Below are 15,316 nucleotides of genomic sequence, written 5' to 3' on the forward strand. Positions count from 1 at the left end.
CGCAAAAAATTTCGACATATATTATTATGAGAATAAATCCTACTACTTCTAATTGTGGGGTTCCTGCACTTGAGAGATCTTTTTGAGCGAGAAAAACAATTCATTATCCTAAAAAGGAATAACCAGATGAATACTTGGCTATATTTATACCTCTCTCGTCTGCTTGATGGCCCATGAATTTTTTAGATTGGGCTGGCAGGCAGGGGATGGGGATGGAGATCGTTCTTATATTAAACGTAGTACATTGGAATCCTTAAGCACCACTACGAATGTGAATAATATAATATTCATGTGAACAGAAATATACACTTATCTTTATAATATTAACACAAATGTCACGGTAGCATATATTCATACTATATGAGTCATTCTTGTTATATGAATTATTACACATGACGTTATATTATTAGCGCATAATGTCGTGACGATATTTTACATTCGTAAAAGTTATTCTACACAAACCTGATTCATGAAGAAGATAGTACCCATCAATCACTGCATGCTGGTGACTATGAGTGGGCACTGGGCAGGCTGGTAAGTTGTCACGAAATGCTCTCCCTTTTTTACAAGAGGCCCAACTCCTGAAATGGCTTCAGGATTTGAATTTTACAAAGAAACTGAAGCCCAAATCAGGAGGCTTTCGCTATTAGAAAATGGTTATTTAGTCACACCGTAAATTCTCTTGTAACTAAATGTATATTAGTCACATCTCGTTAACGTTAAGTAATGTTATTTAGTTTCAATAATGTGGTCGTGACTATATGTTGTAACTATTTAAGACGTGGTCACAGTAATTTGTTTCTTATGACTAATGTCTGTTACTGACATTTAATTAGTCACGATAAGTAACATTTGTTACTAATCAGTAATTTAGTTACTATCAGTGTAACTAAATCTAAAAAGAATACTAATTTAATCACAAGTAGTAATTTATAAATAAAAAAAAAAGTAAAAATTCCGGATAAAAGCCTCTCGATCAATTCATATTAATGTAAAAGAAAAAAATTTGAAAATAAAGTCCAGAACTTACCGAGGAGAAGAACGTAATGCAGAGAAGGAAATTTGGGCCAATTGAGTACAATGCAGCTGTTGAGTTGGAGAAGAAGGATTAAGAAAACAATTGGGCTCTTGTTCACTTGTCCACTATCACTTATTCTGTTTTTATTTTCACTCCCCTAATTCTAATATATATATATATATATATATATATATATTTCTATATATCTAAACTACATATTAATAAAATTCTCTTTGTCAACTTAAAGAGGGTGAAAATACTATTTAGTCTTATATTACAACAAAAAACTTAAGGACACCAACATAATTTCACAAAACAAAAGTTTGCTGTTTTTTGTTGAAGAATCACCTACAAGTGATTTAAACATTTCTAATTTAAAAAAATAAAATTAAAAAAAAAAAAAACCTCTCTCCCTACTCCCATATTCTCTCTCACTCTCTTCCTCTCTCCTTCAATTAAAAAAATAAAAAAAATAAAAAATGTTTCACACACACTTTGTGTGTGGGCATATACTGTATATATAAAGGAAGCACCCCAAAGTTTGCCCCTCATGAATTTTAAAATTACAATTAAATTAAAAGGAGTTAAAATAATTCAACAAATATTAATTTTGAATGAAAGAAAATTTAAAACATTTTGAATAAATTGAAATTTTATACTTGGAAAAAAAAAATTAACAAAACCCCCACGTTGGTGGGTGGTTTTATGTTTAACTTCTAATTTATTTTCAAAAAAAATGCATTTCTTAATTTATTTTGTAAAAAATCATAAAAAAATTAATTTAACATGTAAAAGGCCAATTGTCACACTCGTAAGCGTGACAAGAGGCTAGTAAATTATAAATCCCTACAGCACAAGATAACAATCGTTTATATAGCAACAACAACTCATCAGTAGTTTATTGAGAACTAAATTGGAAGTTCCTATATGTACGATCCAGCTTAGCATGGTGGATTTTTATTGATTTCAACTTAGCTTGATGGATTTTTTAGATGGCCTTCTCTTGTAAAAACAACTTTCTGTAGATTTGATTAGCTTGATACTATTTCTCTGTCTTTCATTCATGATATTCCTATGTATATTACTCATGAAAAACAGGTGTGAGTGATAAATTTGCTTCTTAGTCATAATTGTTGTTCTGACTAATAGACCTTTGATACAGAGGGTGGTTGTTAATAAATTTGAGTGTGGATCCTCCCAAGATTCTCTTTGTGAGGATTCTAGGAATCCTCAAATCATATCCGTTCATCGTATATCGTGCGGTCAGAAATCATTGTAAATTTTTTTTATTTAAAATTGAATATAAACAGTACTTGATGAGAACTGACCGCACGATACACGATGATTTTTTTATTAAAAGATAGAAAATAAATAAATAAAAGATAGAAAAGATAGAAAATAAGTAAAATCAGTTTTAGTACAATTGAAGTGTACGGTCTAGGTCCCACACAAAGGAAGAGCGCAACCCAAATAAGAGTATTTAAGCTACTGGTCTCTACAGTAGTAATATATCCGCAAGAAAATTTGGCTTTTTAAAAATTTAATTCCAAGAAATGTTTTGAAAAAAGGCCATCAGAGATTAGACTTTTAACACCCGCGATAATACTTGTGATTCTCCAAAAAGATCTTAAGACCTCCCTTCAATCACATCAATTATAAGCTTTGAGTCTTCTTTTACGCTAATTACGGAAAGTACATAAAACAATTCCACTGTTTTTTTATTAGTAGGGCAAGCACTCAGCCACCTTTTTTCTCACTTGAAAGTAACCTTCACAATTATTCGAAACACGTGAAAACAAAATTTGAGAATTTGTATGAGTGAAATGGGTAACGTAAACGAGGCGCTAAAATCATTGGCTTACATAATGCAAAGTACAATATGAATTTGGGTTTGAGGGAGAAGATAAGTATAGATGGGAATCGATCAATTTTCCTTCTGTCTGCCATCTTATCCTTATCCAAACAAGGATGCATGAGTTTGAGGGAGTCATGTCTCTTGAGATATCTTGAACCTGTGATCATTTTACTCTGTGATGGATGCACAATGTTCTCAGTCATCTAGTACGGCTGGGCAGATATTGGCTCTTGTCAATTCATGACTACGTTGGCAACTGGCTGAGCGACCATTCATGCATGTGATAAAGGAATCTATATTATCTCCACTCACAGTCAAGATAGGCTCACTTCTGGTCGATATTACACAATGTATATATCATGACGGGACGAGCGTTATGGAATACGAATACACATTTTCAGTGAAATTCAAGTCATGCTCCATCGCTAGTACAACGAGTGGCGTAGTCGTGAGTTCTTAGCAATTTTTAAACACTGAAAAAGATGCATCCAGTTGATAAATATCAATATCTTCTATAAAACTATTGTGGAATCCTAACTTTCTTCATGGTATCAGAGTAATTTGTCTCTCATGTAAATTCCAACAGCCACACGTGCTTCATGTCAATCAATTCGTGTTGTCCATGTGTTTGGCTTGGAAATTCACCCCACGGTGAGGGGGCGTGTGGTGTTGTGAAGGTAAAAGAATCTCATATTGGTGAAATTAAGTCATTTGTAAAGACTTATAAGAGCATCCCCAGTGAGGGGCTCTATATGAGGCTAGAAAAGTGGTGGATATAGCTATTTTAGAGTTCTGAGGAATCTTTGGGGCTTTATAAAAGAATCTCTCCCAATGAGGGCTATATCTTTCGGACTCTATATGGGGTTATATATATTTATTTATGTAGTAATTTGATTAAGGCATGATTTTTTTTGTGTTAGCTTTTCTTAAGTTGATTTTTGGACATGTTATCTTAATTTTTTTTTTTATGAACCCTTCAACCTAAAAAATTCAAATTGTGATAAAGTTATATTTCATTACTTATAAATCGTTTGTTTTATTAAATTCCCTTATCTCAATCTCAACCATTGAAAAAAAAACAAACCCCCAATTCGCCCTCCGAAATAGTGTGGTTTTCACGTATAACATAACAATTTACCCAGCACCAATTGGTAAATTAGTATCATACAATTTTGAAAAAAAAAATTATTTAAAAATTTCACCCATCAATACCCATGAACATTAAATCAATTTGAAACTTTAATTCGTATGAAATTTAAAACAATCATTAATTAGCCAACTTGCAAGAAAAATAAGTAAGAAAAAAGAATTAAAAAAATAATAAAAGGAGAGCATAAGTGTATTCGCAAGTGGAGGGAGAGTTATAGAATTTTGCTTACATAGGTTGCTACTTTTTTTGCGAGACCTACTGTTTTTTGGGGTTAGATGTAGCCCAATTTTATGTTAACCAAGAAATGAAGTTGCTAGCCCCGATGGTGGATCTAGCCCCATTTTCCGGCTCATTAGGGATGGGATGAAATTTCTCGCTAAAGCTAGAAATGTGGTAGCCTCAGGAGGATAAAGCCCCCATTGGGGATGTTCTAAAATGTTGGGCTACTTCTTACATTGCTAATTCGTTTTAATGAGAATATGACTTTAGCCCCTAAAACTTAATCTTCTCTACATAAAACCCGACATAAGTTTTTTTCTTGAATAAAACCCATTAACTAGATTCCACATCAGCAAATTCATTAATTATGTTTGACTTCACACATTAAAAAAAATCGAATGCCTAAAATACCCCTATTTCACTACTACAAAAGGGGGCTATAGTGTCGGAGGGTGGTGTCGCTTTAATCTAATATAGTAGCGGATTAGGCAGTTGCGACACTAACTGAACATGACGTCGGATTTACTGTCGCTTATAAGCGTTATTAAATGTTTATGTCGCTTTTAAACCAACGTAAACATATATTTTAATAATTTTTAAATACTAGTGTCGCTTTTAAACCGACGTAAACATTATTTTAATAATTTTTAAATACTAGTGTCGCTTTTAAGCGACATAAAGTGTGTGTATATATATATATATATTAAATTAAATTTTATATCCCTAAAAACTATAATAATTATATATATATATATATTAAATTAAATTTTAAAAAATTGGTGATCATTGGATTGGCTTAAATATACATACGATTCAATTTCTTAAGTGTTATACATACAAAATAAATAAATTTAAATCTACTTAATATATATATATACACACACACACCATTGAACTTGATTGGATACGAATTCTATGAAACTAATTTCGACAGTTATAAACGAAAAATCACGATTTAACGGTTATTTTAACTCCGATTTTGATGATTTTTTACAGCTACACTCCTGACCCTATATGAATACAATGAATGGATTCGATCTTCAAATTAAAATATTTACACAAGTGGATACCACAAAATCTTATGTTATACTTAATGAAAGTATAAATAAACTCTAAGTGTTAGTCAATCTATTGTTTTGATGGGATACAAATTCTCGGAAACTAATTTCAACGATCCCAACCGTCAAACTTGTTTGCATATGCTTCGAGATCACATCAGCAAAAAATCTCAAAAAAACAAACATTCAGAGATCAAGTAACGGGACAAAGCTTTTCGACGGTTAGAAACGAAAAATCACGATTTAACGGTTATTTTAACTCCGATTTTGATGATTTTTTACAGCTACATTCCTTGACCCTATTTGAATAGAATGAATGAATTCGATCTTCAATTTAAAATATTTACACAAGTGGATACCACAAAATCTTATGTTATACTTAATGAAAGTATAAATAAACTCTAAGTGTTAGTCAATCTATTGTTTTGATGGGATACGAATTCTCGGAAACTAATTTCAACGATCCCAACCGTCAAACTTGTTTGCATATGCTTCGAGATCACGTCAGCAAAAAATCACAAAAAACAAACATTCAGAGATCAAGTAACGGGACAAAGCTTTTCGACGGTTATAAACGAAAAATCACGATTTAATGGTTATTTTAACTCCGATTTTGATGATTTTTTACAGCTAAACTCCTTGACCCTATATGAATACAATGAATGAATTCGATCTTCAAATTAAAATATTTACACAAGTAGATACCACAAAATCTTATGTTATACTTAATGAAAGTATAAATAAACTCTAAGTATTAGTCAATCTATTGTTTTGATGGGATACGAATTCTCCGAAACTAATTTCAACGATCCCAACCGTCAAACTTGTTTGCATATGCTTCAAGATCATATCAGCAAAAAATCACAAAAAACAAACATTCAGAGATCAAGTAACGGGACAAAGCTTTTCGACGGTTATAAACGAAAAATCACGATTTAACGGTTATTTTAACTCCGATTTTGATGATTTTTTACAGCTACATTCCTTGACCCTATATGAATAGAATGAATGAATTCGATCTTCAATTTAAAATATTTACACAAGTGGATACCACAAAATCTTATGTTATACTTAATGAAAGTATAAATAAACTCTAAGTGTTAGTCAATCTATTGTTTTGATGGGATACGAATTCTCCGAAACTAATTTCAACGATCCCAACCGTCAAACTTGTTTGCATATGCTTCGAGATCACGTCAGCAAAAAATCACAAAAAACAAACATTCAGAGATCAAGTAACGGGACAAAGCTTTTCGACGGTTATAAACGAAAAATCACGATTTAACGGTTATTTTAACTCCGATTTTGATGATTTTTTACAGCTACACTCCTTGACCCTATATGAATACAATGAATGAATTCGATCTTCAAATTAAAATATTTACACAAGTAGATACCACAAAATCTTATGTTATACTTAATGAAAGTATAAATAAACTCTAAGTATTAGTCAATCTATTGTTTTGATGGGATACGAATTCTCCGAAACTAATTTCAACGATCCCAACAGTCAAACTTGTTTGCATATGCTTCAAGATCACATCAGCAAAAAATCACAAAAAACAAACATTCAGAGATCAAGTAACGGGACAAAGCTTTTCGACGGTTATAAACGAAAAATCACGATTTAACGGTTATTTTAACTCCGATTTTGATGATTTTTTACAGCTACATTCCTTGACCCTATATGAATAGAATGAATGAATTCGATCTTCAATTTAAATTAGTTTTTTTAAATATTTTGAAACCCAGTGTCGCTTTTAAGCGACATATTGATTTAAATTAGTTTTTCGTTTTATAACCATCGAAAAGTTCCATAGAATTTGTATCTCATCAAGTTCAATGGTGTGTGTGTATATATATATATATTTATTAAGTAGATTTAAATTTATTTATTTTGTATGTATAACACTTAAAGAAATTGAATGGTATGTATATTGAAACTGATCCAACGGTCACCAATTTTTAAAATTTAATTTAATATATATATATATAATTATTATAGTTTTTAGGGGTATAAAATTGTTACATTAATATATATAATTATTATAGTATTTTTTAGGGTTATAAAATTAATATATATAAAATTATAGTATTTGAAATATTAGGCGGGAAATTTCCCGCTTGTTTGAATGGATGGAGAGACTTAGTGTCGGTTTTAACCGACGCTAGTGTCATTAAAGTGACGCTATGTGAATTTCAAAAAGTGTGTCAGAAGTTGGCGTCGGTTAAAAGCGACGCTAGTTTCATTAAAGCGACGCTAGTTTCATTAAAGCGACGCTATGTGAATTTCAAAAAGTGTCAGAAGTTTGTGTCGGTTTAAAGCGACGCTAGTTTCATTAAAGCGACGCGAGTTTCATTAAAGCGACGCTATGTGAATTTCAAAAAAAGTGTCAGACGTTTGTGTCGGTTTTAACGGACGCAAACTAAGTACCCATATTTAAACCCCTCTCTTTCCCATTTCAACCGTGCTTTCATTTCTCCCCCAATTTCAGACTTTCTTCTTCTCCTTCCCCATTTCATCTGTGCGTCCCCTTCTTCCTCGTTTTCATTTTTTCCTCAACTCCTTCCCCGTTTGCTTTGGATCACCAGTTTGAAGATCAACATTCTGAAGAACTCCAATTCGAGGAGGAAGAGCTTGAAGGTGGTTCATTTTTAAATTATTATGATTATTAATTTTAGTTTCTATTTTGTATTCTAAATAGTTTTATGCTTAAATTGAAAATTTATTTTTGTTTCTTGGTTTTTAATTGTTTTTTTTGTATTTATGCATGTTGGATCTGAAGAGCAAGGACACTGGAAATCGCAGATCCATAATTTTTTAAAGGTATAAAACCTGAGTTTAATCTATAGAGATTAGAGCCTTAATGTTGAAGTAGTAAAGTATTGGAGCACTGATCTGATGGCAAGCATGGCAGCATGGAGTTGCTAGTATTATATATGGCACTATGGAGCTACAAAATATGTGGTCTTCGACAAAGGCAAGCACAGGAAAGCATGGAGGATGAATTTTTGTAAATTATATGGAATGTTAGATGTAAAACATTTGTATATTATGGCACTATTTTTCTTTTGAATTATTTTTATTATTGTTTGTTTTGGCCTAAAATTGAAATTTATTATTTCGATTATATAATTTTTTTGAGTTATAATTATTTGAGAACGAATACAGAAACAGATTTCGACTTTTTTTTTAATTATTATTATCAAAGGTGGTGTCGCTTTAAATCGTCACTAGTTTGCATATTTTATTTATTTAATTGTTCTCTAACGTCGCTTTAAACCGTCACTAGTTTGCATATTTTATTTAGTTAATTGTTGACTAGCGTCGCTTTAAACCGACGTTAACATCAGCGTCGCTTTAAACCGACTCTGCGTAGTGGCGGATTAAGCGAACAAAGCGACGCTGAAGCCCTTTAGTGACGGTAGCAATGGCGTCGCTATTCCAATCCGACATTGCAGTGTTTTATGTCGGATTTTTGCCAAATTTCCGACATAAATCGGGGTTTCTTGTCGGTTTTTGGTCCGCCGGTGATAGCCTATATTGTAGTAGTGTTTGAATTTTTTTTTTTATAAACCCTATTTGAATGTTTGATGTACATAATTAATGCCATGCAGATGGATAGTAAGGGAGAATTAATGATTTTACAAAAAAAAAAAAAAACAATAATGTTATAAATTCATTGCCTAATAATAATAACATACAACATGTCTAATATATGTTATTATACATGCTTAATTAATTCAATAAAATTATATTTTACATATTAGTGTAGGTAAATTATTTCTCACACACACACGCATGCGCGCACACACACACACACACACACACATATATATATATATATATATTTATATATGCTTGATATATGTAAAATTCATGCAAAATAATTTACCTACAAAAAAAAAAAAAAAAAAACATTTGATTCAAATAGTGCACCTACTATTAAAATTTTAAAATATTAGATTGCTTAAAAAAAAGAAAAATAATATACCCAGTATATGTAAAATACATGAAAAATAATTTACCTACATAATAACAAACCCATATATGCAAAATACATAAAAACAAATTTACCTTATAAATTCATTGTTTAATTTTTAAAAGAAACAATGTTTTTACTAGTTTTTTTTTTTTTTTCCAAAAATAAAGTACCTATTATTTAGGTTTTTTTTTTTATATGAAAATAATGTAACCATTGTTTAGTTTTTACAAGAAACAATGTATCTACAAGTTTATTTTTACCTTTTTTTTATTTTAATTTTCACAAGTTAATGTATCTACTTTTTCAATAGAATGTGTATTGAACTAATTAGATTTGGATTACGCGATTTCACATAAAAGAAGAAAATAACTTTTTTTTTTTTTTAAAAATTAAAAGCAAAAAAAACTTAAACTAATTGAATGTTGTTGACAAACAAAAGACAATAAATTAAAAGTCTACAAAAAAACCGTAATAGCCATATTAATGCTGGTGGCATGGTGTTGTAAATAAATTTAAATGCATGGACATCTTTTATCTTACATGACATCAAATTCAAAATTTGGGTTTTATTTAGATGTTTTAATATAGGTGGGTTTATGTTTAGAGTTCAACAGTTGTAAGGGGCTAAATCTAAAGCACCCTTGGTTTTATGGTAAAATTTCAACTTTCTTCCTTAACAAATAATTGATTTTATGATGAAACTTTAACTTTATTCTTTAACAAATAATAGTAGAAATAGATAATAAAAAACAATGTTTTTAATTATAAAATGTGAAAACAATTTCTTAAATTATTTCGTAATTTTAAAAGCCGGTAGAAGATACGGCAATGCCTCGATTGATTTATTTGTCACTATTATTTGATAAGCTAAATTGAACGAAAGCTCTAAACCAAATACATAGTTTATTTGTTAAAACAAAAAAAAGAACAGCTTAGTTTAAAATAAGTACGAAATAGTAAACGATTAATTTTGTCGATCGGCCAAGTTTTTCAAACCAATCTCAGCGCTCCAACTTGTAAGGCTTTATGCAAATCCGGCAAACCCACTTTCGAACACGTCACCACCAGCTTCTGCATTCGAGTCCTGTCGTCCACCGCCGCATTCCGTACGCTACCCCAGCTGCACCCACCCTCAGCGAGCTCGCAGAGGATCAGCTCCTCCGGCGACCAAGGGTTATGCAGGCACACCATATGTCCAATGCAGCTCATCCCAATCGACGTCACGCAATCGCTCTCGCCCTTCAGCTTCTCCACCATTGCCTCTGGCATCTCTCCGACCAACTCTTTACACTCAAACGACACGCCGTTCAATTCCCACACTTTCACGCCTTCCAAATTCTCTGCACTTCCCACCGCGCCCACTAAGATCAAACGGTCCTCAGCGAATCCAATGACGGCGCTAAAAACGGTCTCATCGGGACGCAGATCATACGGTCCAGACCACGTGCTGGAATCCGGGTCGAACGAGCATGTCACACCGGAGCCTTTATCCATCACGTACATTTTACTGTCGTCGACGGCGACAGAGAGCCAGGTGGAGGCTGCAGAGTCCTCGAGAACAGCGGGTATCGAGTCGCACATGGTCCACGTTTTTGACACAGTGTCGTACATTTCCACCGACAGTGGATCGTCCTCGAAATCACACGTGCCGCCAGCGACGACGATGCGGTGGCCCACCACGCCGGTAATCGGGTCCGTGCGCCATATCAGCGGGGCATCCACCGTGTGCCACTTGTAGTGCAGTGGATCAGTTGAAACGGCGAATTTAGAGGGAGAAAGCGCGTAGAGGAGGGAGTTCGAGGATCGGAGGGTGGAGATGGATCCGATCATCGGCTGAGAGTGGATGTCGATCCAAGCGTGCGAGTCGATGTCGTAGGCACGTGCGGTGGTGTGGTAGGGAGACCTGGTGGCTTGAGCGAGGACAATGAGCCAGGGCTTGACGTTTCGGTGGAAGCGGCGGAGAGAGGAAGAGACGGTGCGGTTCCAGGACTTGGACACATGGCAGGCAGGCACGAGGTGGAGGAGAGGCACGCGGGAGAGTATGGACTCTAAGATGTCTCCGTCGAGTTCGTCAGGTCCTTGCCGGACTTCGATGTGGGAAGTTTCTGTCCGAGCTTGGTCTTCAAGCTCCTCAACCGCCATTGCTAATTTTCTAGAGAGAGAGAGAGAGAGTTTTTGGGTGGGAAAGTCGTACCGGGATGGCTTACATAGGAATGCTGACTGTAAAGAAAAAGAATATGCAAGTGGAAGTGGAACATGTCGCAATTTATAGACTATGATTGTTTATTAGGAAATTATTAACCTTTAATTATTTTCTATTTGAATGAACTAATTAATTGATTATTGACTATTGCGTCCGTTGACTTCAACATTTTACGATTTTTTTTTTTTTTGACAGACAACATTTTACGATTTGATTTGTTGTGTATTTGAGTCGGTTAATCCATTGTTTCCAGTTACATGTGCGCGCTCTTTTTCTTTTTGAGACAAAATTGTTTAAAATTTCACATTAGTTAGAGGAGGGATTATGCATGTGTTTATAAATAATTGGGTCACTTCTCATATTGTCAATTGATTTTATAATGAAACATCAACTTTCTTCATTATATCAGAGCAAATTGTCTCACGTGTAAAGATAAACGACCACGCGCTCTCCACGTCACCTCGCTGTGTTGTCTACATGTTAGGCTTGAAAATTCGCCACACATGAGGAGGCGTGTTGAGAATGAATCTCACGTTGATGAGAGGAGATACCTTAAATATGCTTATAAGTAATTTAGTTATTTCTCATATTGCCAATTGATTTTATAACGAAACATCCTCAACTTTCTTCAACAACGATTTTATTAAAATATCAAAAATTTAAATAAATACAAATACCAAAGAGCACATTCGAGATAACATCTAAGAGGACTTCAATTCTAAGCAACTTTAGCAAAACATAAAAGGCTAACAAGACTAAACTAGTTGATTGGTAGTTTTGATGGAGAGACAAGCCAGAGAATAAGCAAGGAACACATACAAAACCATGCCTAAACTCAGAAGACTAATATGGAACTTCAAAGTCAAAAAACTGTATTCATGGTATAAATGTCAAACACTTTGCGAATAGAATATGCAAACTCGCACAAAATGTTATATAACAAACAAGATGACGTTTTTTGACGACGAGCAACACTAACTCTGATAAGGAATTGACAACGACCAACTAGCGTCGTCGATACTCGTTAATATTTTACACAACACTATCTTGTATCTGATGTACAATAACTTGTCTGTCCTTGGAACATTATTTACCGAAACAAATGATGTGTATAATCAGTGGACCCCTACACTATCTGATGTTGATGAAGAAACACAAGCTAATCCACGCTGTACACGTTGGGGATTGGCCAAGAATAGTAATACCTAAGGTGATCGGAGATCGGAGAAGAGGATCGGAGATCTTGAAACAGAGTGAAGAAATATATGGCTAGCTAGCTACTGGCATTCTGATCCAAGACATCTTTCACAATAGTATTAGACGGCATATATTTTGATCTTACATGGCTAATTATGCAGTGCAATCGGTGCAAGGACTATCCTGCTACAGAGCGTTTCTAGCAGGAACAGTTTACAGATTTTCTAAGTCCAGGTTGTCGCCAAAAATGATGTCTGGACTTCATTTAAAAAAAATTATTTATTTTCACATTTAAGATTTCGATAAATTTGTATTTAAAAACTACTTCAAATAAGACTCGAAAATATAAATACTAGCTGGCGATGCATGCACGTTCGACAGAATGGACACCCATGTCCAACAACCGTCTCCAGTTCTAAAAAAAAATAGTTTAACCATTAGACCTAAAGCTGGTTTGTTATAGGATTCTGAACCGAAAATAGGATCCCGAGTCCCAAACCGACTCTTTGTCTGGACGGAAATCTGAATATCGAGCTCGAACTGAAATTTTGGTTTTCCCGAATTTCAAGATTCCTAAAATGTTTTCAGTATTCGGGACGGATCGGAAAACATGACCATAAAATGGAATCTAAACTCTACAATACTTATTACCAGTACAGTAGCACCCATCTCTTAACATTTCACCTTATAGTCAAATTTTAAGTTAAAAAGTATGGTTCCCATAAGTTGAAATTAAAAGAAGAGAATAATAGTAGAAAACTGTAAACACTGCTCCAAACGTGGACCTGAAACTATATAAACTCGAATCAAACAAGTAACTAAGTCAAAAGGTTCTTATTACTTATTAGCACCAACAATCTACAATTCTAAGTTAAAGGGATCATCTCCGGATCCCTTCTACCTAATCCTCCTCATCAAACAATTCGAATTCTTGAAATTTGATCAAAAAGCTACAAACAGGGGTTCAGTCTAAAAGTTATAATAACTTTAGCCGTTTAATTAAATTTTAAGGACCCAGATTGTTTGATGAGGATGATTAGGTGGAAGGGATCCAGAGAGGATCCATTTCCCTAGTTAAAGCATTTCGGAACAAAAGTAAAACCAGCCCCCATTTCTTCTATATCAACAAATTCAAATCGTTCATACCAATATAGGACTACAAACAGAAGCTTAGCATAATGACAAGTTTGATATCGAATTATTATGACAAGCTTATTTTGTTGCGTAAATCTACCCTCTTCATCCCTTATTGTAAGTATATTTATTGCATTAAGAATAAAAAAAACACATACAAAACGAATCCAAAAAACTGAAAACATATACAATTACTTGCTGAACTCGAAGGGGAGAAGATAAGTGAAGAGCACTTATCAATTTGCTGCCATCCTTACTTTCACAATAATGTTCATAATATGATCAAACACATGTATATAATGCATGCATAGCTCCAAACTCCAGATCCATGCATCCACACTCCGCATATTTATAACTGGACCATTACGTCTTATCCACACTATAAATATGAGTTGTCGTTGTAATTTATAAATAGATAGACATATATAATATATATTAGAATTGAGAGATTTTTGGACACACCTATTGACACACCTTCTCAGGCTCCACTTCATAAATATTTTCAATGGCCATATGATTTGAATTTGGATGATTTTTGGTAGACAAAATTTAGAATATATTTCATTTTGAGAGAGTTGAAAAAACACAATCTCTTTTAAAGATTCTATACATTTGCCTTTTCTTAAGGTATTTCTTTAGACAAAAAACCCATCGTTGAAATACATTATTACAAAATAGTTGTACACTCTGTATATAAAAATGCGTTCCCAATCTTAACCTTATATACATACGCTAATAGTGTAATATATCTGAATTTGATTATACAGCTATTTGTGGGCATCTGCTCTCAGTGGGCCTTCATTGGCTCCATCCATGCAGGCACACCAGTTCTCTTGTGCAGGTCATCGAAACCGTCCCCGCGCAATTGCTCTCGCCCTTCAACTTGTCCCTAATCGCCGGCGGCATCTCCCCGGTCAACTTTTTGCACTCAAACGTCACACCACTTCCGAACGCTTCCACCAAAATGAAACAGTCGTTAGCGAATCCGGTCACGGCGCCGAACACCGTACCGTCGGGACACATATCGTATACAGTCCACTCCACGTCTTGGAGTCGGGATCAAGCGTGTAGGTCGCATGTGCTTGTACAATGACAGAAAATTTTGTTTTCAAATATTCGTTTAATTAAATAATGATATGTGACGTGTTGTCACTTGTTCCAGCATAATGAAAAATCTCTTCAATCATCACACAACATGTTCTGTAACAAGACTTGAATATGTCTTTTTCTGCAAACCGTGTTCTAGTAAGTGAACAGAAACATAGAATAACGGACCGTCCAATGTAACATTTGTCACCATTATTTTCGATTAATTAAAAAGAAAATTAGAATTCCCTGCAACTTTCTGTTAAATTAAATTACATGTTATTATTGTATTTTTTTTAAAAATAAAATGTTAATTATTAAGTTTGAATTATCCTCTTAGTTTTTTGATGCGTTTTTTTTTCCTTATTTAGTGAGATATTAATTATTAACTTTATTATCTCTTTTTTCAA

General features: G+C 33.6%; 1 protein-coding gene and 1 long non-coding RNA gene across 2 annotated transcripts; one reads left to right on the forward strand and one right to left on the reverse strand.

The window, feature by feature from the left end:
• Positions 1-7,730: 7,730 nt before the first annotated feature.
• LOC125477518 lies at positions 7,731-8,377 on the forward strand. The gene is made up of 2 exons (XR_007258568.1): positions 7,731-7,944; positions 8,087-8,377. It is a non-coding gene; the product is annotated as an uncharacterized LOC125477518 (long non-coding RNA).
• Positions 8,378-10,107: 1,730 nt separating this feature from the next.
• On the reverse strand, positions 10,108-11,428 carry LOC125477510 (F-box/kelch-repeat protein At1g23390-like). Its single transcript, XM_048584658.1, has one exon. It carries the CDS (start codon positions 11,426-11,428, stop codon positions 10,277-10,279), a length of 1,152 nt encoding a protein of 383 aa, XP_048440615.1. The 3' UTR covers positions 10,108-10,276.
• Between the last annotated feature and the right edge of the window lie 3,888 nt (positions 11,429-15,316).

The sequence above is a fragment of a genome, unplaced genomic scaffold (assembly GCF_019419815.1).
Source record: "Pyrus x bretschneideri cultivar Hongxiangsu unplaced genomic scaffold, Pyrus_bretschneideri_v1 Contig22, whole genome shotgun sequence".
NCBI lineage: Eukaryota > Viridiplantae > Streptophyta > Magnoliopsida > Rosales > Rosaceae > Pyrus > Pyrus x bretschneideri.

Coding starts and splice junctions, on each gene's coding strand:
- LOC125477510 (XM_048584658.1), bottom strand. CDS start 11,428: ATGGCGGTTGAGGAGCTTGAAGACCAAGCTCGGACAGAAACTTCCCAC.